The sequence below is a fragment of the Lacerta agilis genome, chromosome 3, assembly GCF_009819535.1.
Source record: "Lacerta agilis isolate rLacAgi1 chromosome 3, rLacAgi1.pri, whole genome shotgun sequence".
In the NCBI taxonomy this organism is placed as follows: domain Eukaryota; kingdom Metazoa; phylum Chordata; class Lepidosauria; order Squamata; family Lacertidae; genus Lacerta; species Lacerta agilis.
Genome location: NC_046314.1, coordinates 44372051 through 44399972, shown reverse-complemented (window position 1 = coordinate 44399972; position 27922 = coordinate 44372051). Strand labels below are relative to the sequence as shown.

Sequence of the window (27922 nt, the reverse complement as noted above, 5' to 3'; positions counted from 1 at the left end):
AGAAGGCTTCTGGGGTTGTTGTTGTTGTTTTAAATAAAAGTGACTTTCAGCACTTTTTTCATCACATCTAAGTTCCCCCCAGAAGTCCTTAATCCTGGAGCACGTCTACCATATATGAAAGAAAGTCCCTTCTTTTTCCTTACATTTCCAGCATTTGTTATCAGATGTGCGATACATTTTGGCTAATTTAACGGGTGTCAAGTACCATCTATACATCATCTTCATAACGTTTTCCTTCAATACAGTACATGCAGTAAATTTAATACTTTTCATCTACATTTTCTCCCATTCAACATGATATTGTGCCCCACATCCTTTGCCCACTCTGTCATAACCGATTTCACTTGTTCATCCTTTGTATGCCATTCCAGCAACAAATTATACATATTGGAAAGATTTTTCACTTTTGTCTCTAACAATTCTATTTCCAGTTTGGATTTTTCTGAGTGAAAACCAAAGCTTTTATTGTCCACTTTAAAGACTTCATTAATCTGGTGATATTGCAACCAGTCATTCAAGTTGTCTTTAAGTTGTTCATAAGACTTCAACTTAAATTTGTTGTCCACTTTGATTAAAACATCACTATATTTCAACCACTTAGTATCCATATTTAACCTTTTATGGGCCTTGGCCTCTAGAGGTGAAATCCACCTAGGTGTTTTCCTTTCTAACAAGTCTTTGTATCTCATCCACACATTGTACAATGATTTTCTAGTTATATGATTTCTAAAGCTGCTATGGGCCTTTACCTTATTATACCATAAGTATGCATGCCATCCAAATATAACACAATATTTTATTCAAGTTGGCACCCCTGATTCCGCCAAAGGCCTTCCATAGTTCTGTTACAAAGAGAAGTTAACAATTACTAATTGGAACATATTATTATTATGACTCATGTTAAGTAAGACAAAACCAGGGGGTCAATCTGAATTAGAATAGGACGTGTAAACTCAGTCTGAACCTTTATTTCCCCTCCCTCTCAAAAATTGGAACAGAAACTGATCTGAAGTTCTGGGGCTAGGCTGAAATAAGAATTGAACTTATAATAAATAATTCAGGGTACCCCTTCATAATAAGAATATAATTGGGGGGGGGGGAACTGATACAGTAATTCACCGACTGGGTCCAATAATAATGAATCGAGCCAATCGCTAGGAATTTTGCCCAGACTTCTGCACTTTCCCCTTTGACAACTGTAGGAAATTCCAGATCTTTAATTCCTCAAAGGATGGTTGTGCAGGCTACTTCTTGTTTCTTCTTTGTTCTACTCTGGTGCTCTCCCTCTGGGCTGCATGTAGCCTGAATCCCTTTTGCCACACCTTCCAAAGGCAGAGAATAAGCAAACTATTGGTTTCAGTGGTGGCTGTTCCTTGCAACTACCAGTCTCCTGGAGGCACTGGAGCATCAGCAGTTTCTGGGCAGAATGAACGCCTGTTGCTGGCCTGCTGGAAGACTGCATACCTGCCACCAAAATGCTGAGTTGTCATTAGTCAAGCATGGCCATATCCTGCAGCTGTCTGCCTGACGGATGGCCATGACACCCTCCCTGTCAGACATTTGGCCATTAAACTGAACTTGATAAAGGCTTCTTCTTTTCTTTGCTTATCTACCACTAGTTTTGTACCTGGCATAAAGCCCTTGTGCCAATCTGCAAATGTTATGTCAGGCCATTGGCACGTGGGCAGTGTCCCTTGCCACTCAGAAAGAGTGCCTATTTCCCCTCTCTAAATGCTAGGCCTGTTTGGTCTCTGTTTTGTGTCAGGTTGCTTTATATACTGTAATTCAATCCTTTTTTACGGTTGCGCCGTTGCTGATATCAACATTATCCACAGCTAAGGATGAATCAAGGCACTGGGTATGGGCAGGCAAAAATAGCAGTATGCCTTCTGAGGCCTTGAGGTACAGAACCGAAGATCGCACAAAATGTGGATTTCAAAATAAACTGCAGTGGCAATGCAACATGAAGCGTAGTTGAGGAAATAGTTGAATGGCTGCTTAATGCAGTTACGAAATCCAGTATTTGGGTTGTGCAGGATTGGAGAGCAAGGGCAAACAATCCCAAAAGCAGCCCAGAAAAGGCGATAAAAGGCCAAGGGGAAAACTTAAAAGCTCCTAGAAAAGGGTGGGTGGGCATTGCTAAGCACGGCAAGACCAGCCACAAAACGTTTAAGAAACGCTGTTTGGGAGAGCGCTCCAAAACAAGCGCAGCCGCCGCTCATTCAGCCAGCAGACAAACTGAGCTGGAAGGAAAAGCGAGCGAGCAAAGCCCCGCCCTCCCTGAGCCCCGCCCGGCGTCATGGCGCGTCGCGTGAGCTGCGCCCGCCAGCTTCAAAGATGGCGGCGGTAGCTTCGGCGCCTGTAGCGAACGCGTCCCACTGCCCAGAGCTGGCTCGGGCAACGGAGCGAAGATTATCTGAACAGTAAGCATGAAAATGGGTGGGCAGCCTTTTTCTTTCTGGCCGAGCGCGAAGGCTGAAGCCAGCACCTGGCGGCCGCCCCCTGTTGCTCAGAGGTCTGCACTGGTAGTTTGCATGGGGGTTTTGGATGCCAGGGGCGAGGGCTTCGAGGCCATTAGTTGTCTTATCTCTGGCCGCATCAGAAGACTTGAGAAAAGGCCAACGGATGGCAGAGTCAGTCCCCCTCTCCTCTCCCTTCTTCCTTTTGCAAATAATCTAGTGTTTTTCCCTTGGCGGAATAAAGCCATTTTGCGAAGGAGCTCTTTTTAATTCCACAGCGGACAAGATCTTGGCGAAGGAATAAGTTATTTGTGATTGTTAACACGTGTCTCCAAACTACCTTGTGATTAGGTTTTTAATAAGGCCTACCCTTGAATCCTCATGATTTAAAAATTGCGTAGTTTTTCCCTATTGGAGGTCATTCCTGTGTTTACTCAATGATGTGGCAATGCTTTATTATTATTATTATTATTATTGAGCTGCAAATGTGTGTGAGAGGGTTAGGCTAGTAATAAAACAGGTTTCCGGGAAAGCGATAGAGCAGGAGTGGTTAGAAGTAGGTCGGGATCTACACGCAGCGTTTAGGGGTGGTGATTTATAGTAGATCACCAAAGGTTACCTATTTGGCAACAGCAGGAAGGTTTTCATTAGGCTGCTGTACTGAAGAAAACTTAAGGTAGCCAGGAGTGGACTTTGTGTTAAAAGGACTGTTAGCTTAATTCAATTCTGATACAGTACTGTAAATGAATCCCTAGATTCCAGATGTGCTCAAAAGACACTCTGTTCTTTAATTCTAATTGTGTGCCATTTGCACTATAGGCATACTGGTTGAATTTCTAGTAAACAACAACAAACAAACAAACCCAAACTACTGTAGACCCAAGAAGCCTGAAAACCTGCCCCGCCCTGCAGTAGAGTGTGTGAGATTCAAATTCAAAGCCTTGAATTTGATGAGGTTTTGAATGAATGCAGGGAGTGAGAGGATACCAATGAAGAGAAGTGGAAAAGGCAGCGACAAAATGTGGGAGGAAGATAATTTCAGCAGTTATTTTGTACGGTGTGGAGAACAAAGACATGGTAAAAGGTCTATGAAGAAGAGGTTGAAGTTGTGCAAATGACACATGTTGGGGACAATTCTACAGGACCTGAACATACAGGAATGTTTTGAATTGTTAAAATTGAGAAGCAACTGGGCGGGGGGGGGGGAGAGATATAGTGAGGATTTAGTATCCTTTAATTTAGATTGATAGGGGAATTTATAAGGGGAAACGGGAAGTTCAGGCTCTTCTTATTTGATTCTTGCAACAACCCCGTCAAGTTGGTTCGGCTGAGAGACAGTGACTGTCCCAAAGTCAGCCACTGAATTTTATAACTGAGCTGTGGTTTTGAACTCGAGTATCACAGGTTCCAGTCTTGACACCTTAACCACTATACCATACCTTATTACAAGTAATCAAATAACATCCACTGGGTTGAATCTGAACTCTTGGGCGGTATCCAACTCACTTTCTCCATAGCATGCTTCGGAGGGGAAAACAAGGTGTAAATGAGAAACATTTGTGGCAGTCGTTTTGGAGGCTTTGACATTTCCTAGTAAAAGTGGCCTTCCAGCAGAGTGGGTTGCTGGCAAGTGTACTGTTTTGCATGATGCACGTTACGTAAAATAAAGCATCTACAGTTTGAAACAGAAGATGATGGAGTAGACTGTTGGCACTAGTGAAATCTCTGCCCAGTTTCTGAATGGAGTGCAAGCACCCCAGTTACTAGATATCATGGGTGGGAGAGTGCTCTTGCGATCATGTCTGGATTGTGAACTTTGCACAGGGGTTTTGCTTGGCTACTGTGAAAACAGCAAATACCCTGAACTACCGGTACATAGGTTTTGGGTACAGTAGGCTCGTTCTTGAGCATGAATAGATAAATCTGTAGAACAATGTAGTTTTTCTCATAGTTCTGGAGCTGTCAAAACAAAAAAAGTTCTCTCTGAGACGATAGATTAAATATATTTTTAAAACGTATAGTGTTGAAATGAATTAAGCTATCGCTACCTTCTTGGCTTTGTTTTCCAGCAAAATAAATAGTTTGCCTTTGAAATGCAGGCAACATTTAGGTTTGTGTTGTGCATGCTCAAATAAATGTCTGTTACACAAATACTGCATCTATTTTAAGAGCTATTTCATCATCCCTGTTGCAGATTCAACAGGTTATAGGCACTTCTCTTTGCCGCTGAAGATAAACAGCTAAGAGCAGAGACAAGAAGATTAATTTGGGGGGTCATCTTGGCTCATAAGTCTGTACAGAAGTATATTTGTCAAGGTTAATACAATTCTGGGATTACTAAAGCACTTTGGACACATAACTTTCTGTTCTTTTTATTAAAATGTAGCTTCATTCCCTCCTTATGTTAATGTAGTAATTATGTATTTGAAACTAATATTATGTATAAATTAACTTAAGTGCTTCAATTATATTAATATTGCTTTAAGTTAATATTTCTGGGCAATGGCAAAGCCATTTTTATTCATTTATCTTTTATACTTTTATTTTGGGGTACAAAAATTTAATTAAATAAATTTATTATATATTGAATTTATAAAATGTTTTTAATTACTAGGTGTGGCTCTATTGGGTGTTTGAAACTTGTGGCAACTTGATATATTTGTTCAGTATGGCCTCTGTTCTGTGCATCTCATATTTATATACTTTGCCTGCTTTCAGATGCAAATTCTTCTCCTTCTCCTTCTCCTTCTTCTAATAACCCACACTTCACCCTAAGGTCCCAAGGTGGATTACAGTATGAAAACACTATATTGAAAACAGCTTTTAAAAGCTGACAATTACAAGATTAAGGTGAATCCTAAAAATTTACACCTCGTGTTTCAAAACATGGTGTGTAACATTGGGGGTGCACTGCAAGATCTGGTTAGCACAGAAGATGCTATCAAAATTAAAGTTACCCATGAAAGGAGAGTTTGCAGAGCATGTTAACTGATGCCATCAGTAGGGTGTATTTGGTCAGCTGCATTATTCTTACCTCCAAAGATGCTGATTTCTAATATATAAGACATTTACATTAGCAAAGAGATTCACGCGGAACAGTAGACTTGTTTGCTTTAATTCAATAATGTGTGGGAAATAGTTATATCGAGAGTCAGACCAACATAAAAAGAGTATGGTGTTCCTGTACCTTTTAATAAGTTACATAGAAGGGGGATTTCAGCAGATGTAGCTTGCCGTGAAGCCGGTTAACATTTACTGCAACAATTATAGCATCGTTATAATGTTGGGGATTTTATTCATGCTTTTGGCAGATTTGATCAATGTAGCCTACTGTCATTTGGACCACAGTGATCTGCTATTCCATATGGTGAATGAGGTGTGAGATTGCAGGGCAGCATAGCTATATAACCTGTCCATGTTCGGTGATGCTGCCTTTTCATGCAAAATGATGTTATTTTGAGCACAGCGACCAAGGTTATGACTCTGAAATTAATTGGATGCCTTTTCATTATTACTACTGCAAAAAATGAAGTGAAAACTATGATTTGTCTGCAATCTTTGTTTTTAAGGCAATATGAGACATTTTGTTAGACAATAATATTTTTATTAAACTTTTACTAACTTGTTTTTCCTCAAATGTTGCAGTGGAAACTTAAGGCTGGCCAACTAAAACTAGTAAAAGCAATTTTGTTTCTTGAATTGTTTTCGTATTAACTGTGCTTTGTTTTTGTTTTTATTTAGGTGCCTGTTGGTTTTTCCAAACGTCCCACAAAGAAGCAGTGCATGTCTCTTGAGGAGCCCTGACCTTTAGCAACTTGATAATAGCTATCTGGATATCACTAGCATTTCCCATGTTAACAGTTCTGAGCATGTTTTACTACATTTGCCTTCGACGCAGAGCCAGGACAGCTACAAGGGGTGAACCTATGAACAATCGGAGAGCTATTGAATCAAACAGAGCCTTACCTATCAATGTCGAAGTGGTCCAATATGCCAAAGAAGTGTTGGATTTCAGTTCCCATTATGGTAGTGAAAACAGCATGTCATACACCATGTGGAATTTGGCTGGAACTCCTAATGTGTACCCTAGCTCTGGTGACTTCACACAGACTGCTGTATTTCGGACTTACGGAACTTGGTGGGAAGTCTGTCCTAGCGCACGATCACCTTTCACAAGGACACCATCCAATTTCCATAGTCACGACTATGTAGAGCTTGCTTTTGATGAACCAGTTTATCCCACAGCAATACATGTCCTGGAAACCTATCACCCTGGTGCTGTTGTTAGGATTTTGGCATGTTCTGCAAGTCCTTATTCCCAAACGCTGCCTGCTGAAGTAAGGTAATTCATCTTACTAATTTACTTTTCATTTCCTTGATATGAGATGTGAGATTATATATATATATATATATATATATATATATATATATATATGCAAATTTATTAATGAAAGAGTGGGGGGAACACAACACAAAGAGAGTGGGGGAAGAAAAGAAAACAATCAGCTCATATTCACAATACAATGAACATCAATATATCAATCTTAATTTACGCATACAGTGCAACATATGCCCTCCAAATGTCCAAATAGGTATCCAAACAAAGTTGATGTTTAGTCACCATGCTTTGAAGGGTTGTTGTTTTTTAAGCAATTTGTGTGTAGACATGTTTCATACAGGGTCGGATGATGCTGAGACCCACCAACAAGGTGTGGGGTTGGAGGCACAGAGGACACAAACCCTTGCTTGGCTGGTCTTCAACAGGTCCTGAAGATTATAAGAAGAACTCTTCGGGAAGATCCACCTACTCCATCTTCTTTATTTCCCCAGTGACTAACCTGTTGCCTCCATAAAGCCCACCATCAGGTCTTCAAGGCAATAAACTTTTCCAGCAAATGATATTCAGTGTGCCATACCATATCTGAACATGGCGTTTCCATATAGCCATTATCCCAAATAGCTTTTGGGGCCAGGGTAGAATTAGGCAATGGCAGCCCTGTAATCCTCTGTCTTAGGTGGCATCTCAATATATTCAGCATGTGACCTATAGTTGTTGTGCTGTAAAATCTTCTCTGCTACTAACATGAGTTTGGCCAAACTGCGAGAGGCAGTGAAGGATAGGCGTGCCTGGCGTGCTCTGGTCCATGGGGTCACGAAGAGTCGGACACGACTGAACGACTGAACAACAACAACAACAAAATCTTCTCTGCTGCTATAGGTGACAAGGAGCTGAACAGTAGTGGGCAAGAAAGCTCTTAAGAATGGCAATATTGCATCACATGTTACTATTCATCATTATTTATTAAATTTGACCACCATCCTTCATCCATAGATCTCAAGGCAGAAGAACTTTGGATTTCAACATAATCTTCTCAACATAATCGTGGGCATTTGTGTGTTACCACAGTGGACTACTAATGGCTTCTTCATTATAAAGCCAGTCCTTGGGCAAAATAGCTCTTGAAATGGCTTCAGAATTCCATCTTTTTGAGCTATTTCAACAACAACATCACAATATCTTTAAAGTTTTATTTCCAAAATATTGGATTGCATGAACTGGGCATGTACTAGTTGGCATCCCAAGGAGACCATTTCTTCCACATCAAGGCTCAGAAAAATCTTCTGCCATAAAATGTGTGCTGTCTGTACAGCCATTGTCTGGAAAAAAACACTCACATAGCCACATGTGTTGGTTATCACTTCATCTGCAATTACCTGCAATTTTTTAAAAATAGCCCCTTTAATTGTTCACTTATTGAAATGCCTGTTCACTGTGCACTCTCAGTTTTCCCTCCTAAACCTGTGTAAATTGTGCTATATTAAGAGGAAATCAACATCGGAGTCAGTGAATAATGTTACTATATTATCTAACCTTTTTATTTTGTGAGATATTAAGTTTTATGAGATAGAAGAGTTAAGACTGTTTTATATCAGCCGCCTTTTAGTGTTCTTCATGCTGTGTTTTTTATCAACTTCAGCTTAATTTCATTACCAATACAGGTACTAATTTTTTTTTGTCTAATTATGGTATTATATGTATACTTTTCTTTTTGTAGATGGGAAATCCTTTGGTCAGAGCCACCCACCAAGGTAAATTCGCCTCAGGCACGTCGGTTTGCACCTAGTATCAAACGGATAAACTTTCCTACAAACCTGATTCGTCTAGAAGTGAATAGTTCTCTTCTGGATTATTACACCGAGTTGGATGCAGTAGTACTACATGGTTTGAGAGAGAGGCCTGTGCTTTCTCTTAATACCTCATTGATTGATATGAATGATCTAGATGATGATGATGAAGATGGAGAGCAAGACAGCTGCAGCATGGACAGCCTTAATAAGCAGTTTAGTGCGGCTGCCTTCAAGGAATGGACAACTAATGGATACTTTGATAAATTGCCTTATGAGGTAAAGGAGTGGGGATTCTTTCTTTAAAGCAGAATTGCCATAACCAGTTAGGATGCAATGGTTCAAGATAGCTTCATATCCGTGATTAGTAACGGCTTCACTCATAGTCCTTTGGAATCTGCCCATGCTTTTTAAAAACAAAATCCCATTTTCTTGATGTGTTTTAAATAAACCACGAGTTCTTCTCAAGGTGGTATTTAAAAAATCCAAATAATATTTCCTAAAAATAGCAAAATCCAACAAAAATCTAGCTGAAATTCTGTTGTTAATGGAACTCCTCCCCCCCATGAAAATAGCTTTCTTCTTTTGATCTGTTATGGAAAATAACCTTTGCAAGCATATTTTATCATTGCTGGTTATACTGTGCAAAATAAGTTTTGATATGATTCAAATACAATGTTTGTTGTATACAATGTTTGTTGTATAGTGTTGATTATGGAGGAAACTGATTGATTCATACTAAACCAAATCAAGGGGGTGTATGTTTTCCCCTCTTGTAAAGAGAAAAGGTAGTCACTTTAAATCAGGGGTCGGCAAGGTTTACCTTGCCTGGGCCGGTTCACTCCAGCGGAGATCCCTCCGTGGGCCGGATCGCGCATGCGCCTCCAATTTCCGGCGTCTACGCAGACGTAATTTCCAGCGCTGTGAAAGTGTGTCCCCATGCTGCACTGTGCTGGTTTAGCGCAGCACGCGGGGACTCGCTGAGCGGGCAGCTTGGTTCAGGGGCGGCTCGTGGGCCAGTTAAACGACCCCCGTGGGCCGCTTGTGGCCCATGGGCCTTAGGTTGCCGACCCCTGCTCTAAATCCCTGCCATTTGTTAAGGCTATAACACCAGTCTCACTTTGGGAGCTCTTACTCCTCTTCAATTTCTTCCCTTTTTTTATACAAGTCTTAGAAATATTTCAAAATTCCCTCCACAGTTCTTTTCTTTTATGTAAACTGACTTTAAAAAGAAAAGCCATCAGAAACAGAGAACAGCTGCCATTTTTCTTCAGTAATGCATAATAACCACAGTGGTTTGAAAGAGATCCTGCATGTTACAGGATTAGTTTTTAAAAGCGGATATTCAACGGCATTCTGGGAGTTGTTCTGAACACATGTCTCCTCACTTATTCATTATAGTATCAAATTGTGCTTTATGCTAGGGTACACACACACACACACACAGCAAATTTCTGACAAGACACCAGACTCTAAAGTAGTAATGATTAATGGCTATTAGCCTGTAGGCTTGGAAGCTGTTATCTTTGTTTAATCAAAAGCAAAAAAAGTACTTCAGTTACATCTTAATGTCATAATCTTACTGACATTTCATTATACCCTTTTCATTTCAGGTATCATGAAGTGTAATTTTAGTCTAAAGTGGGATTAACTTTTCTGGTGTTGATACTGACATGTTAAAAGATTTTTTTATCTCTAATGCAGAGTTAGTGATGTGTAGATTATCAGATACATTAAAAATGAAATTAGTTAAAGGGGACATTATTGAGTTTTTCATATCCTTATTAACCATGTTATAGTAGAGAAATATGAGAAGCATGATTTTGTTCTCTTTAAATGAAGACTATTTTCCTTTTAAACCTTCCTTTACTATTTTCACTGCAATGGCAATGAATGTTGTCAATTTAAGTCTGAAAATTCACTTTGTACTTCTTTGACTAGCTGATGTGTGGGCTCACAAATAACAGCATACAAAGCGTTTCAGCCTGATCCTATTTTTGTAACAAACAAAAATACTAACGGTGTGATTTACATGAACCACAATAACACATAGTATTAGACTTGGAAGAAAACTTGCCTCTTGCATAGGACTGACTTGATTCCTACTCCATCACCAGCACAGCTATTGGTATTGTGGTGTCATTGTAAAATAAAATAATAATAATAATAAAAATCCTTCCAGTAGCACCTTAGAGACCAACTAAGATACACTGAAAAGGGTCTGGTGACTTCCGTTTCAGTGTATCTGAAGAAGTGTGCATGCACACGAAAGCTCATACCAAGAACTAACTTAGTTGGTTTCTAAGGTGCTACTGGAAGGAATTTTTTATTTTTATTTTATTTTACAATGACACCATAATTACAGGTAGGTAGCCGTGTTGGTCTGCCATAGTCAAAACAAAATAAAAAATAAAAAGAATTGTGCATGCACACGAAAGCTCATACCAAGAACTAACTTAGTTGGTCTCTAAGGTGGTACTGGAAGGAAATTTTTATTTTATTTTGTTTTGACCATGGCAGACCAACACGGCTACCTACCTGTAATTGTAAAATAAGTCAGTCTGCAATTCTGAAAATCCTATATTTCTGTTTTGCTTACAATAAAACCAAAACCATCATGTAAGGGAGTTCAGTTTATGTATCTCTGGCAGCATTTGGAGCAAACCATTCAGTGTGGATTTTGGGTCTTTAATGTCAAACTTGATTTTTCTGTTCATGTGATACATGACTCTTGTTTTGGCTATGTGACAACATATAAGTCATGTGGCTAAATTCTGAATAACTAGTAGACTATTTCTAATATTTATATCCTGTGTGTCTTAATTTATAGGGTCTCAAGAGATCTATTATTTTGTATGCATTTATTTTATTTTATTTTATTTATTTTGTATTCCACCCTTCTCATGGTATTTGCATTTTTGGTGGACACAATCAAGCCCCATTAAGTTCAGTGGAAGGGAGTTAATAATGTGCTTCACTCTCTGATAGAAATTAATGGGACTTAAAAAGAACATAATCATGCCAAATAACGAAATAGCTGATTTTGTATGTTTGTGTTGGGCAAGCTCTGTGTGTGTGTGTGTGTGTGTGTGTGAGAGAGAGAGAGAGAGAGAGAGAGAGAGAGAGAAGGACTCAACTGATGTTTTTTAATCTTGAAAGCAGAAATATCTTCTGTTATGTTAATGCATGGTTTTAAAAAAGCAGGTTGTTGGTTTTTTAAAAAAATGAAGTTTAATTATGTAAAGTCTTTTAAAAAGCACGGGAGAGAGGAACAAAAGAAGCACTAAATAGAAAAATGACTAGGAACTGAAAATGTTTTCCCCTTAAGTGTATTCAGTTTTTAAAAATCAGTTAACTAATGGGATATATTATCAAATGCAGTGGAAATTGTAATTTTAAGGACAGTGGTGTGATGTTCTTTTCTGTGTTTTCAATTCAGCTTATCCAGTTGATTTTGAGTCACCTTGCAGTCCCAGATCTGTGTAGACTATCGCAGACATGTAAGCTACTTTATCAGCACTGCTGTGATCCTCTACAGTACATTCACCTTAGTTTGCAACCTTATTGGGCAAGAATAAACGACACAGCTCTAGAATACCTACAGTCTCGCTGTATCCTTGTCCAGTGGCTGAATTTATCTTGGACTGGAAACAGAGGAACCATTTCTCTATCTGCTTTTAGCAGGTCAGTGCTCTGAATCATGATGTACTAAATATTTGAGAATCATCCCCATACCCCTGCTTCCATACCCTTTCAGGTAGGACAGGAAACGTTCTCTTGTTTCTTTTTCACATGGCCCTGATCCAGCAACAGTAATTCAGATTCAGGTATGGGTTTTTACACATGGATTTGCAGCAGCAGAGGGCAATGGAATTTGGCACATATCTACATTTTTAACAACTGGCTTTTGTGTGTGTCAGAAGCAGTGTTGCTCTCTTCTTGGAGTGAAGGTTGAGGGTAAGTTCAGCCTAATTCTCTGCATTCTCTGCCATTTTATCCCAAGCTATTTCCCTTCCACCTGTCAAACAGTTGGCCACTAAAGCCATATTTGACAAGGGCAGAGATGTAAGTGGACCCATAACTAAAGCAGCAAGGCCTGTGACTTGCCACTGCTGTGTTTATGGGTCCCTATATCATGGCAATAATTACCTATCTGAGAGAAATGAGGAATGTTTATTGGGTCAGAGAAGGTAGGCTTCATTGAAGAAATGGGAACATAATGTCATTTCTAAAAGATTAGCAGTAACAGAGAATCTAGCAAGAAGAGTTCAGAATGTTGCAGTTCCACATATTAGTGCCAGGATTTGGGTGGGTTTTGATCTTGTTCAGCCTTTTGCTTTTGTGATAGGCAATCTAGCCAGGACAGCAGAACTTGAGTTCCCAACCTTTAACCCAGTCAAGCGAAATAACTGGCTTTCGTATTAGTTTTGATTCATATACTTTATTACTGGCTTTATTTACAGATATTCAACATCATTTATACAACATCCTCATGGTCAATTCAATCATAGTAGTAACCTCATGCCAGTGGAGCTTCTCTAACAGATTGGGAAGTAAGGTTAAGGAATTATGATGACCCAAGATAGACAAAGCAGAAAAATATTATTCGATGCTTAGTGGGGAATGGAAATTCTGGAACTCATGAAAGAGTGGGCTACAGTCGTTTGTATGGTACTGATTTAAAAGTGTGGTTTGCTATTTTTAACCTAATTTTTTAATATTTGCAAATTTTATGTCAGACATATTTTTTTTAAAAAAAGTAATTGTCCATCTAGAAGTTATTGGGCTGGATGTAGACCTACCTTTTGCAAATGAAAGAGACGTGGAAGGGCTCAATGGGAGAAGGGAGCAGAAGCAATTCCCTCCCCCTTTCCACTGCGGCTCCCCATATCACCTCCCATATGGTTTCTGAAGGTCCCTCAGCCTGCTGGTTCAGGTTTCCATGGGCTATGTGGGCAGAACTCCTCTTGTGGGTAGCCTACATCCAGCCCATTGGTTGAACACTATTAGGCTGCTATCTACAGCCCATCTTATTACAGTATATTGATGCTTGTGGACCCATGAGTAAGTTGTCCAGGATTTTAGTTTTTAGGTAGAAAAAACCAAGAGGTAGCGCTGCCTAGTATCTCTATCCTTTGGGGGCCAAACTTTAGATTATGTTTATAGTCCTTTAAAGATATAGGTAGGTAGCTATTTGTTTCTATTTCTGAAAATGTTGAGTATCAGTAGAATATATATTAACTCCAAGGAAATAGAACAAATTAGAATAGTGATCGTAAGAAATCTGACAAGCAAAGGATATATTACCATGAGAGGACAGAATGCTTCAGGCATGTGAACATCCTGAGGCAAAGCTGAAGGTAATTTAACTTATTGATAATGTCCATCTCCTTAGGGCTATATAAGAATGTCATCATGTTTTACTTTTGAGAATTACTAAGTTTGCTAAACTTCTGTGCTTGAGCTAAAAAGGGAGTTTGGGAAATACTGATTGGGACAATAAATCAAATTTAGTAATATATATTTGAATAATTTTATATTGCTCTGTCAGTGAAAGAATGGCATGTGAATCGAGAAAATGGTGCGCATAATCATATTGCATACGGATAATTCTGATTTGGCATCAGAAGAGCAGTAGAGTTTTTAGGACTACTTGCTAATGTCAATTGTAGCAGGATACAGTTTGTGCTGCTGCAGAATATTGGAGTGTTTTGGGAGCAAGAAATGTTTTAAAGAAATTATACTTTAAAAGTTGAGATTTCAATCCCTTTATTACATGTAACATTGTAAATCATGAAGACAATGAAACAAATCTGTTTACATTTGTTCTGTGTGGGTTTTTTTTGGGGGGGGGTGAAAATTAAAGGCATGGTTATATAAGAATTTGTCTAGAATGTTCACATTACTTGAATAAAGTTGGCTTGATGTCTTATAGTCTAAAATTTTGCAGTACAATGTTACAAAATTGGCCTCTACAGTATGCTTCTTATGTATGTAAAGTGTGTATGAAATAATGTGATGCCAAAATTCTAGGGCTTGATGTGTTTCAAAATTTCAGTTGCATGGTATAATTGATACTAATAATATTTAATGAAACAAAATCAATGTTAGCACTTCTAGAGGATTCTTCTTCTGATCAATGGGAAACTGCATTAAAATAAGTTCAGTAATAAATACAGATCGTAAGAAAGTTTGCTTTTACTCTACTGGACTTTGTGAATGTGATCTGCTCTGCAAATAAGCTTAGATGTGCATGAGCCTTGTGCCTGTACTCTGTTGTCCCGACACTGTCCCTTCCTTACTGTCTTCTTGGTGTGTCACAATTAATCTAGAGACAGTAGTTTCTGCCATCATCATTCTCGTTTCCTGGGTTGTGTACACACCATATTTTAAGGCGCATTTCCCTCCAAAACACTCTGGGAACTGTAGCCTACCTCTCACAGAACTACAATTCCCAAAACAGATTTTATAAAACTACAGTTCACATGATTCTTGAGGGGGATGCTTTAAGTGTATGGTGTGTATGCAGTTCGGGTCTCCCTGACGCTACTGTCCCTCACAATGGCAAGCATATCAGTGCACAAGCTATGCTGTGAGGATATATGGGAAACCTTTGAAACAAGTTACAACATGCTTTTAGAGGAGACGTTTCGGTGTAGAAATTAACTTAAAACCCAAGCGTGAACCCAATGACCTATAATGTGTGATGAATACATGTCTGTGGAGTTGGTTTCTTCCGTTCGGGAAGACCGTTCGACTTCCGAAACGTTCAACAACCGAGGCGCGGCTTCTGATTGGTTGCAAGAGTTTCTTGCACTCAGGCAGAAGCCACGTCGGATGTTCGGGTTCCGAAAAATGTTAGAAAACGGAGCCATTCGAGAACTGAGGCTTGAATCAGAAGCTACAATTGAATTCCCACAATACGCACACATTGCAGCATTTCTGAGTGCCAATTTTGTAATTTATAAAATGGGCCCTAGCTTTCTGGTTTAGGTGTATCATGATGCTTCCATGGTAGAATTTTCCCTCTTGCAGCTGCGGGGAAACTTCTCTTGGCTGGTTAAACTGCTTTCTCTTGGTCCCTGGTGTTGATTATGCTTCCCCCTCAGTTCTGTGTTTTAAGCTGTTGCTTTACTAATAAGGCTTCTTATTAGCATGCATAGCTCTGTTCTCGAGCTACTAAGACTGGCAAGAGAAATAACTGGGCTTTATCCACGTAGTTCCCCCCCCCAATATAAACTACTGTAAGCAAAGACACTTCTTTTCTTGTTGAATTAACCCACATGGCAATGTGCTTTTTACAGATTCTTGAAGGTTTGTGGTTCAGAACTAGTGCGCCTGGAGTTGTCTTGTGGTCATTTCCTCAATGAGGCTTGCTTGGAGGTCATTGCTGAGACATGTCTGAATCTTCAAGAATTAAATCTCTCCTCCTGTGATAAGCTACCACCTCAGGCTTTCAATCACATTGCCAAGTTGTGCAACCTTACACGTCTAATTCTCTACCGAACGAAAGTAGAGGTAAAGTTTTTCTTCTTCTTTTATCAGTGATGATAAGACTTAAGCCTCAGAAACAGAATAGAGTGTAACTTCTGTGAAGTACTCGTGTTTGAAAAAATCAGGAAATATATGTATCTTAGGGCAGTATCCTGCAATCCAATATCACACATAGGATTTCCCCTACCCCCTCCCAGATCTGTCCCAAGGATCCCTCAATGCTCCAGAGCACATTTTGTGGGAACACAAAGGACTTAAGCAGTGAAGGGAAATATGTTCTATCAACAGTGTCAGTTCTGCTGTTGGACAGCCATCACTGGATTTCATACTTAAGACTGTAGCTAATAAATACAGATTGCATCTGCTAGTATAGATGCATTCCTAGTTTACTGCATTTCTCTGCTCCCTAATCCCTCAGGATTTTTAACGTGTAAGGTGGGAATTCAATACCATCCACTCTATCATGTGTAACTTAACTTGCTCTCTCCTGGAATGCCGATTGCGACTATGATGTCCTGAGAGTAATCTAAGCGAAATTCGGGGGGGGGGGGGTTTGCCCTAAGTTTCCTCTATCCTGCCAAAGCATCAGTCATGATAATTTTGTTCCAAGTTTCAACTTCACCAATAGCACACCTTTCTGTTACTAACCAAAAGTTAGTAAATTTAAGGTTAGTAAAATAATTTTTTCCCTGATCTGTTTTGTGAATTACTTACACACAGATGTAATGACAGCTTGCGTTCTGCAATCGTAAATACCTTCCTTGCTGCCAATGGAAAATACACCTGTTGTAATCTATGTGTTATTAAAGTATGTTCAGGCAGAAGAGTCACACGTACACGCATGTTTCATTTTCAGGCTCAAATTATTGGCTGCAACTGTAGCCAGTTTTATTGCAAACTTACAGTACTTCACCCTGTGTTTATTCAATGCACATGGCTAGTTATCTCTGTGTTGGGCCAATAGTGGAACAATTTTACCATTTAAAAATGCCTTTTAGAAGAGACCTAAACAATCCAGCAGTAGTTTCCCTTCATGAAATGCAACCAACTGTGTACAAAACCAAGATGTTGTAAATTTTCTGATTATAAATAATTACAACTTAAATATTCTTACTTTTTGAAAGCACTTGTTACAAGTTATAATTTTGCTTGAGTCATCTAAGTAATCTTTAAATTATACTTAATTAAGACTACAGTTATACTCAAAAGCGTTTTGTGCTGGTGGTCTTAGTATTTGCTGACTCTTTAATCCTTTATTCATTGAATATGCATTCACAGCATACTTCCAGAATTTGTTGGCATTGATGCATTTGAGGTGCACAATGGACAATAAAAGTACTTTGTTCATAGTAACTTGACAATACACATCATTATTTTGGCTTGTATATGTATGTTATCTTGATTTGATTCTTATCTTGATTTTCTGTTTCCACTTCTGTGCTGGAGCCAACATGATATCTTGATGAAGCTATCAAATCTATGATTCTAGTGCTTTTAACATCCAAAAGCATCAGAATGTCATGTTTTTAAAAATAAAGTATCAATTCATATGTTGTGTAACCCGACCAATTCAAACTTTTTATGCTATTGTTGCATTTGAATGTACATAATAGGAATTATAATTTAGAACTTGTTGCAAACCTATGTTTGTATAATTATATATTTTGTACAACACGGTAACATCTTAGAACTGGCATTGAACAGTGGTTAATGGGGAACAGATCACTGCCTATTTGCAATCTAGTTTCTTAAGGAATCTGGAATTTGGGCATATACTCATCTTCTCCCTGCCACCTTTAAAGTCCTTCTCGCTGCACCCCAAAAAGGTGGTATATCCCCTGTAGTATAAAAGTTGCTTGAGGCAACAAAATACTTCTTTCAGTTTTCCAAACATACATGCAATTTTTTTTTAAAAGCACAGTACATTTTGTCCTAATTTGCACCAAAAAACTCACTTCTAAATATGTCTTAAAGTGGCCCTGTTTAAATGGAATCATACTTGTTTATTTTCATTTCAATTGCGCGTCCAGGCATTGTGCTCCCCAGTCCACAATCCGCAGACAAATAAAGGACCACATACACTGGTTTGGATCGAAACAGGCCACAACTGTATTGAACGCAGATGAAAGAGGTTTGGCACGTAGGTCAATCCAGGCGGGGGCTTCCTAAGACTTATATCAAATAGGGTGAGCTCCACAGGGACCGTCGTCATCTGGGGGAGTGCCCTTGGCCCTGGCCCCGCCTGGGCACATGGACATGACCGCTGCCCCCGGATCACTTTAACAGAATACCCCAGCGTTTGGAGAGGAGGCAGAGACTACAACCTCCCCTCCATCCAAGACAAAGGATTGCTCCAATGACCAACCCAGTTGTGACAAGGCGCTGTGGTCTAAACCACTGAGCCTAGGGCTTGCCGATCAGAAGGTCAGCGGTTTGAATCTGCAAGACGGGGTGAGCTCCCGTTGTTCGGTCCCAACTCCTGCCCACCTAGCAGTTTGAAAGCACGTCAAAGTGCAAGTAGATAAATATGTACCACTCCGGTGGGAAGGTAAGCGGCATTTCCATGTGCTGCTCTGGTTCGCCAGAAGCGGCATAGTTATGTTGGCCACATGACCCGGAAGCTGTACGCCAGCTCCCTTGGCCTATAGAGTGAGATGAGTGCCGCAACCCCAGAGTCATCCACGACTGGACCTAACGGTCAGGGGTACCTTTACCTTTACCTTTAGGCAAAACAAAGAATAGAAATATATTTGAAGCCTAACCAAGGCAGAGCATACAAGGTTAAAATAAAATACTGTAAAACACATGCAAGCAATAAACAAGCATCCTGAAGTGCAAAAGGTTATATTTATGATCATCCCAATATATCTCCAGTAGACTGGGGGGGGGCATGAGTGTTTTCAAACAATATGTACAATATAAGTAAAAATGTGAAAGTCACAACGTATCACTCCATTTGAAAATTCAAATAAAATAATTACAGGGGCCAGGTTTGAGGAGGAACATGGGATTTTTTATGTTGGCTAAGGGGGTGTGTGTTACAAAAGCTTGATAAATACTTCAGTAGAATAAGGCATGTCCAACTATATTTGATTAGTCTGGCTTTCATTTTCTTTCACCATTAAATAAATGGACTTGTTCAGCATTTTGATAGCTGGACTTTGGCCTTTCCATTCTTTTCTCCATCTCCCCTTATGTTGTAGAAATATTCATTGAAGACTAAACCTATTGAGTCATCATGTCTGTATATTAAAGTAAGCCTGATTAGGACTCATTTGTGCCATTAATAATTGATAATAATCAATTGTCCATAAAGACTACATTACTAAAGAGGTTATCAAACATATGTTTGAATACTGAAAATCAGTATTGCTTACAGAAATATTAGAAGTTATGTAGCAGTTTACTAATGTTAAAAGTATCAACCACTGTGGCGTTGTCTATTTACATTTTAATAATAACTAACAGTTGCAAATATTGCAAATTGTTATATTAATCTGACACTGCGGGCAGATAATTAATGATTAGATAGGACTTACTATTAATCAATGGTTAACTATGAGATGTATTTATGCATTTTCTTCCTTCAGTAAAAATCCTGGAAAAGTCCTTTTCAAGTCAAAGGAATGCACCAGACTTATTATGTTACAGTAAAATATAACATTTTAAATCTTTTTACTCTACTAGAAGTAAGTCATTCAGAATTTTTATTTAATTATGTTGGTCCCCAGTTTATTTTCCTGTCAAGAATATTTCTGAACTAAATATCACACTCCAGACTAAGATACGAAATACAGAAAACTGTATCTCAGGACAAGTTGGACTACTAATTTAGAATATGAGTTTGTGATTATTTTGTGTGAGATGTGTATTATATGCCTAAAGTTGTAATGCTCACTGCAACCTCGAAAAGAAAAAAAAATAATTGCCATTTCGCAAGGTGCATCTGATATTCTGGTAGAGTCCCTCTTGCTATGTTTTAATGATGTGGCACCTCACCATAAGCATGTTTAAAATAGCAGCAACATGACTGTAAAGTGCACGTTGCATTTGTTTCCATCTGTATGTTGCTAGTGACAGGTGCTCGATGATTGTCAGTACCCTTGTCAGCAAGAGCATCCTGTGACATTAAAGTCACCAGCTCGGTCCTGATGCTGTGTGACTCTATTGGCAGTTCCATCAGGCTGCAGCCGATCAGTGAATGTCAAGAGATGCTTCACTTTTCTGGGATGTCACCAGCCCTCTGTGTTTTTGGTGTGGCCTTGCTTGTTGTTTGAATTTGCCAGACTTCTAAAGAGCTTTCCTAAGGGAAAGGAACTGATAGGTCATGGGAATAAAGGTGTCTTCAGGGCATGCAAAACCACATCCAGAGTGACTTATTATATAAAGGCTTGTAATGATTACCTTGACTCTAAGCCAATCAATGGTTAGAGCATCTGGGGACTCATTAAATGGCATTTGTGGTGTCTGTTACCTAGGTTTTGAGCTGAATTTCAGTGAAAGTGGTGACAGCCTTTAATGTCTAATTGACCCTTTCTCTTTGTGTTTGCTTTCTATATTTGCTTCTGATGTGTTCCCCAATGGCAGCAAACAGCACTGCTCAGCATTCTGAACTTCTGTTCAGATCTTCAGCACCTCAGCCTGGGTAGCTGTGTAATGGTAAGTTTTTTAAGTCCAGGCTCAGTGTATGTTATCAGAATTTAGACTTCCCAGCTCACTTACACAAAAATCTAACCACCTGTTTTCATCCTTTCATCTAACACCTATGTACTTCTTATAAAAAAGATAAAATTAATGTTTGCTTGAATTTACATCTGTCCATCTGCCAAGCTTCTATTTCATCACTTGGGCTATTTTGTGGAATTGCAGAAATCCTCCTGTGTATAGCCATGGGTGGGTAGAATTAATTTATGTATTTAGTTCAAGTCATGGAAATCCCTATTGTGGTGTTTCCCATGTGATGATGTTGCTTGTCACGTGCATGTGTGTATGCAAATATATAACTTCCAGATTTTTAAATTTTCAGTTCCTTCTATATATGCACCTTTAGGATTATGAGCTAGACTGCATATGATTTTGAGTTGTATATTCCCCTCTCCCAAGCTCATATTATGATAATTATTCATCAGATTCCACTGCAGAAGCTGAAATCTGCTGTGGAAAACCTTTGTTTGTGTGGAGTGGGGTGAACATTATATAGTTTACATACGAACCCTATTTCTCCCTCAGCTTTCCAGTGCCACACACAGGCAGATTGCAGCATCCATGGCTGTGTTTTGAAAGTACTCCCCCCTCCTCCAAAAAAAAGTATAGAAAAGAACTATACAGTGTCATTGGTGATTGGTCCATGATCTGCAGCTTCGCTGCTTCTATGTATCACAATTCTTCTGCAGAACAGACATTGTATTATTACTATTATTCATCAATTTATATACCACTTCCATGCCAAAATGGCTTCTAAGCACTTAATTCAAATACACAATAAAACAATTCTGTCAAAACATTAAAAATGCAAAATATATATCCCATTAATATTATATATCCCATAATGTTATATATAAAACAACAACAACAACAACAACAACAACAACAACAACAACAACAACAACAATTTATTATTTGTACCCCACCCATCTGGCTGGGTTTCCCCAGCCACTCTGGGCGGCTTCCAACAGAGATTAAAATACAGGAAAATACCACACATTAAAAACTTCCCTGAACAGGGCTGCCTTCAGATGTCTTCTGAATGTAAGGTAGTTGTTTATCTCTTTGACATGAGATGGGAGGGCGTTCCACAGGGAGGGCGCCACTACCGAGAAGCATAGCAGTTAAAGCAAAGCAGTTAAAAATAGGAGTATGCTTAATTTTGTGGCGGAATAGTAAATATATACAGAAAGTTTCATTTGAGTAATAATCCTCTATAGTTGAAGAATATTCATGGTGCCATTCATGACTGACTCATAGCCTAAGTGACATTATCAAGATGGCTGCCACCCATATACTCTGCCATGAAACAGGTTTTTAAACATTGTGTTCCCTGAGTATATGGAATTGCTTCAATACAGAATTTACCATGTGGTGTATCCCAAATAGTCACAAAATGAAGGTGAGGGGGTTCCTGGGGGCCACCCATGACCTCTTGGCAAGCTGGCCATCCCTATTTAGGAGGCCTAGGCTACTTGACCTGAAGTGTGTGAAGTCGCACAGAATAAAGACCATTTGCTTATAAACACGCTTGATATTTGTGGTACTTGTGTCTAACCTGCAGCTAGCAGATTCATAATTTTAAATGCAAGATTGAGGGTATAAATACCAGTATGCTCCAAATGAGTGTTATTTCTTCACAGATTGAAGACTATGACACAATAGCTAGCATGATGGGAGCCAAGTGCAAAAATCTTCGTACACTGGATTTATGGCGATGTAAAAACATTACTGAAAATGGAATAGCAGAGCTAGCTTCCGGCTGTCCACTGTTGGAGGAGCTGGATCTTGGCTGGTGCCCAACCCTTCAGAGCAGCACCGGCTGCTTTGCGCACCTTGCGCGTAAACTCCCAAACTTGCAAAAGCTCTTTCTGACAGCCAACAGGTCTGTGTGTGACTCCGACATAGATGAACTTGCTGCAAATTGTACTAATCTCCGGCAGCTTGATATCTTGGGTGAGTAGCCATAAAAACACTTGGATCTTCTTTAAATCGATTGAATGTATCAACAGCAGAAGATAAACGCATGTGTTGTATAAAATAAGATGTGGTCTTGAAAGTAAATACTGGGTTGATGATTCACATGCTCTCACTGGTTCAAAGCAGTGGGGTTAGACCAGTTTAATTCCAGATTCTTTGATTTCCTGGATTGTGAAGCAGGCAGCAAATTTGTTTAATCGTTTATCCTTTGCTGCTAAAGGGACTAGTTTTCTGATGATTTCCTGAAAATGTTTTAACTGCAATTGCCGGTTTTCAAAAGCTCTTGGAATTTGAATAGTGTGTGACAGGATATATTTATAAAGTGTGAACCTTATGATCAAACAGTTTCTTGCAGAGCACATAATAGAGTGCTCTGTTGGGCTTCTTTCTTCAAAAAGAAACCAAAATTTTATTTTTTAAAAAAGAAATCAGCATAATTTTTCATTTTCTATTGCAATTGCTATAAGAGATGGTCTTTGCCCCCGCCCCGCCCCCCAGCCCCAAAAGCTTAAAACTTATACAGCTTAAAACCGTAGAAAGCTTTTGCTAGTCAAAACGAAAGCTTTTTCATGAAGGTTAAAAAGGAGTTGTTTCTATAGGTTACACATGTTAACTATCTTAGCCAAAAGTACAATAATAATGGAAAGCCTTGTGTTCTGATACACAGTCTTGAAATATCCATACTAAATAGTTCATATGAATGTTCCTGTGTTTGTGGCATGTAAAGAGGAAGCCAAAAGAAGTTAATTCATTGACACATAAAATCAAAGCACTAGTTCTGGGTATTCCAGGTCTAGAAAAAAATGTTGCTCCAGTGTAATATGGTAAGAAGGGGGTTGTTCATTTACACAAGTTTCATGCTGTGTGACTGCATAGACAGCAGGATTCTTCCATCTTTGCTTATGTTACAGGAGCCCATCTATACAGATGGATTGATCTCAACCTTTCATACAGCAAAAGAAAACAGTACACCAAACCCCTTGTATAAAGTTAAAATATACGCCTCCACCGATTTTTCCATTGCAGTGGTTAGTAAAGCCTCCCCAAACAGCTCAGTTCTAGGTGTTTCCTCAGAAATAAATCCCATTGTGTTCAAGCGTGTGTTTAGGATCGAAGCCCGAGGCATATTTCTATTTAGTCATGCTGTTTAGTATTCCAAGAGAATGTGGATTTGAAATTTTGTTTCCAAAGAAAGGACTCTTTTGCACATTTCAGGAGATCAATCAAGACCTTACTTTTTAGAACGGATATGGTTTGTTGGATTAGTGATGCTTTGGGTGTTTTCTAAGCTGTGTGGTAAATCTTAGGCTTTAACATACTGTTTTTATTCATCTTAAAATGTTTGTTGCAAGATGCTGCTGCTACTACTGAGGTGCTTGGGAGGCAGGCATGGGATATAAGTATTTTTTTATTTTAAATTCCAAACTCTTCAGTTACAACAATAACTGAATCCATAGAAATGCAGATAGATTTGCCTTCACTACTTTTGAGTGCCTCAGTGCACTCCATCTCCCATACCTGTATGTACTTCCTTCTTGAGCTCAGACTCTGCCTAAATCTCTGCAATCTCTTCCATAGGGAGAACTTTAATCCCTTCTTTTGGAAAGTTAGTTTTGCCCCCTTTCCCATCTAGCTCTCTTGTTGGCACTAATAACAAAAAAATTAAGAACAGACAAAGATGTCGCAGCAAAATGTTTTGTTTCTCTACTGTAGAAATTTTGATTTAGGAATCAGTGCAGTTACTGAATTTGAGAGGCACAACTAAAAGAACTTACGTATTTGCAAGTCTGCAACTTGGTCACCCTGTTGGATGATGTTGTGTAGGTTCCTGTAATATTTGCCCCTCGCATTCCTTCCTGTTTGTTAATCCTGAAATGCCAGGTTTAGTGGACCGATTAAAGTATGAAAATGGGTAATATGTGAAAGTGGAATACATAGTTTTGTTCCTTGCCTTCAGGGCACCATATGCATTGCCATTGTGTGATCACATAAACTGCAGCATATGTGTGGATTATGCTTAAATAAGGGCAGAGAACATGCTCCAGAAAAACAAACTCCCTTTTGATATTTTGACTGCAGCCAGGCAGCATAAAGTACATCTTAGAAGAATGTGGTGGGTTTAAGCCATCTGTATGCACAATACATCAGTGCTTTCCAAACTCGTTGAATTAAAATCTGTAACTCTAGGTAAGTTCACACAAATTTAAAAGCTCTATTTTCAAATATGTAAAACCACCCGGGCATGAAAGGAGGAATAACAATGCGTTTTCCCCTTGTACAAGAATATTTCACTACCTCATACATGCTGTAACACCCCCCCCAAAAAAAAACCTCCCACATCTTCCTAGAATGCCAAAAGCTCCAACTGTCCCCTTCATGGCTGTCAAAATCATCAGCTTTCCTTGACAGTTTCAAAATGCAGTTACTCAGTTTCTGTACAGAAATAAGCAGCACATGAAAAACATAGTCCCCTCTCCAGAAAGGCATCTTGTGCCTGAATTCCTAAGAGCTTCCCTTCAAAAGGTCTTCACAGAACTCCCAGGCCACTCTTTAACCCTTCCGCCACCATTTCAATGCAGCATTCCCTTTCTTTGGAGCTGTCAGATTCCAAGAACATTTTAGAGAACAATTTGAAGATACTTGTTATAACTTCTTTACCCACCGGGTGGTAATCAATGCTAGTCGTACTCCTGTGCAAACCCATTGAAGTTAACGGGCATGACTAAGGTTTATTAATTTCTGTGGGTCTACTCTGAGTAGGACTTAGCCAAATACAACCCACTGTTCAGATTTTTGAATACTGTAGATATATTCACATATGGTAAATAAAGCAAAGGAATGAAATTCTGCTTGTTGGCATGCCTGCATCAAATAATTTGTACATGGAAAAATTTGACTGTTTTCAAGTGTGATTATTTAAAACTAAATTGTGGGTAGCTAGCCCAATGAGAAAGGGACCCAGGTGGCGCTGTGGGTTAAACCACAGAGCCTAGGGCTTGCTGATTAGAAGGCTGGCGGTTCGAATCCCTGCGATGGGGTGAGCTCCTGTTGCTCGGTCCCAGCTCCTGCCCACCTAGCAGTTCGAAAGCACGCCAAAGTGCAAGTAGATAAATAGGTACCGCTCCGGCGGGAAGGTAAATGGCGTTTCTGTGCGCTGCTCTGGTTCGGCAAAAGCAGCTTTGTCGTGCTGGCCACATGACCCAGAAGCTGTACACCGGCTCCCTCGGCCAGTAACGTGAGATGAGCGCCGCAACCCCAGAGTCGGACACGACTAGACCTAATGGTCAGGGGTCCCTTTACATTTTACCTTAGCCCAATGAGAGAAACTATCAAAAATTCAGAATGAGTCCTGTGAAATGTTATATTAATACCTTTTGATGGTTAATACCATGAAGCTTGGAGGAAAGTATATGATGTATGATTTCTTCTGACCTGCTGTTTTCTAAGTGATGTCCCTCTCTAAAAATTCACAAGAACACAGCAGGTGGGGAGTTGTGGATGGAACACAGATTGACAAGGCATGCTTTTGTTTTAATTAAACCACATTTCCGCACACTGCAAAGATTGTGCAGAGCATGTTTTGATTTCTGTAATTAGTGCTTTGGGCTAGTCTCAACTGGGCTGATAGAAGACTTATCAAGTACATAGAACTGGTTTTCCAGTCTGTGTCAGAGAGGATAGTGGGAAAGGAGGCAGTTAGTGTAAAACTAATGACTATTATGTGACTTTCTGCTAATTCCCCACCACCACCCATTTTATTCTACCTTTCTCAAAGAAGATGAGTAGCCCTTTTATCATTACAGCAACCTTATAAAGACCATCCAGTGAATTTTAGGGATGAACAAAGTCTTCTGGGTTTACTATGCCACACTGGCCTTTGAGCCTGTGTTTGGATATCAGAGAAGCTTCAGTTTGTACTATTGATTTGGATAAGGGAAAGTCCCATTAAAATGAAATCTTTTTTACTGACAAAACATTACACTTCCTCACCTTCCCAGTAGCACATTGTACTCTGTTTATTTATTTAACTTTCAACTGGTTTCTTTTCCCTTTTGCCCCCCCCTTTCTTTTCTAGGCACAAGAATGGTGAGCCCTGCTTCTTTAAGAAAATTGCTGGAGTCTTGCAAAGATCTTTCCTTACTTGACGTGTCCTTCTGTTCACAAATTGATAATAGAGTTGTCCTAGAACTGAATGCCAATTTTCCTAATGTGCTCATCAAGAAGAGTTTCACTCAGTGACTCACTTCATATGCTGCTATATGGAATTGATTTGACAATTCCGTTTCCTGTGAATTTGTGCTGACTTTTTTCAAAGAAAAATATTCTGTGAATAATGGGTAAAAGTTAACTCTTCTTGACATGAAGGTTAAACGTCAAATCAAAGATTTAAAATGTGATAAGCCATTATTCCGTGTACAGTTCCCAGTTACTGTACTTCACAAGTGGACCTCCATATTTGAACTAGAAATAATCATGTAAATGTAAGGTGGCATACTTTTAAATGCATATTAAGGAGCATTCATGACTGCTTGGATGTTAACAGTGAAATAAGTTTGTAGCAATAACTAAGCAAGAAATAAAGGAGACACCTCCATTTTTAAGTTTTAGCATTAGTCTTTTAAGTTGTCTCACATTGCTTCTACCTTCATTCTTGCTGCAAGAAAGTTCTATGGTCCCCAGGGACTGTAGGATTGCACCCTAATAAATTAAAACTTTTAGTTACACATAAAAATCTGTGACCTTCTTAGTTAATCGAAGAGCTGACACTAAAGATCCTGCATTATATGATACAAGTTTTATGGGTGTCTCTTGCTTTTAGGAATCCTAGCAACTTAAGCATCGGTCTATTGCCAGCTTTCCTCATTGATGGTTTCTCTCTCCACTTACACTACTAGGTTGTGCCCAAGGATAGGGGGACCAGTGATGGTGCAGGAAAAAAAGACTTTGAAAGACAAAGTAGATACAAAACAAGCCAGGAGACGTTGACCCATCACTAATTGTCAATCCTACATTTACATAGCTGATTTTCAGATGTACAATTTAACTTTCTGTAGCTATATAATAATCCCTTTCAGTTAGACAAAGACTTCCAAGTTTAAAAACACAACAAGTATTAATCTGATAGATTATGATTGAAAAATGATAATAAAATATTACAA

At 39.1% G+C, this 27922-nt stretch overlaps 1 protein-coding gene across 3 annotated transcripts; it reads left to right on the top strand.

Annotated features, from left to right (window-relative positions):
• The first annotated feature begins 2302 nt into the window (after positions 1-2302).
• FBXL4 (F-box and leucine rich repeat protein 4) lies at positions 2303-27325 on the top strand. 3 transcript variants are annotated; one of them, XM_033143476.1, is made up of 8 exons: positions 2303-2423; positions 6201-6801; positions 8516-8864; positions 12025-12269; positions 15890-16103; positions 20667-20738; positions 22427-22739; positions 26839-27325. In XM_033143476.1, the coding sequence occupies exons 2-8, from the start codon at positions 6311-6313 to the stop codon at positions 27000-27002; spliced, it is 1848 nt and encodes a 615-aa protein (XP_032999367.1). In that variant the 5' UTR covers positions 2303-2423; positions 6201-6310; the 3' UTR covers positions 27003-27325. The 3 variants fall into 3 exon arrangements, with proteins under 3 accessions (XP_032999367.1, XP_032999368.1, XP_032999370.1); XM_033143477.1 differs by having other exon boundaries at positions 2325-2439; XM_033143479.1 differs by lacking the exon at positions 2303-2423 and adding an exon at positions 2497-2515.
• The last annotated feature ends 597 nt before the right edge of the window (positions 27326-27922 follow it).

Excerpts from the sequence above, each read along its gene's own strand:
- FBXL4 (XM_033143476.1), top strand. The coding sequence starts at position 6,311 with ATGTTAACAGTTCTGAGCATGTTTTACTACATTTGCCTTCGACGCAGA. Across the intron at positions 6,802-8,515 it reads ACGCTGCCTGCTGAAGTAAG|ATGGGAAATCCTTTGGTCAG; the intron begins GTAATTCATCTT and ends TTCTTTTTGTAG. Across the intron at positions 22,740-26,838 it reads CCGGCAGCTTGATATCTTGG|GCACAAGAATGGTGAGCCCT; the intron begins GTGAGTAGCCAT and ends TTTCTTTTCTAG.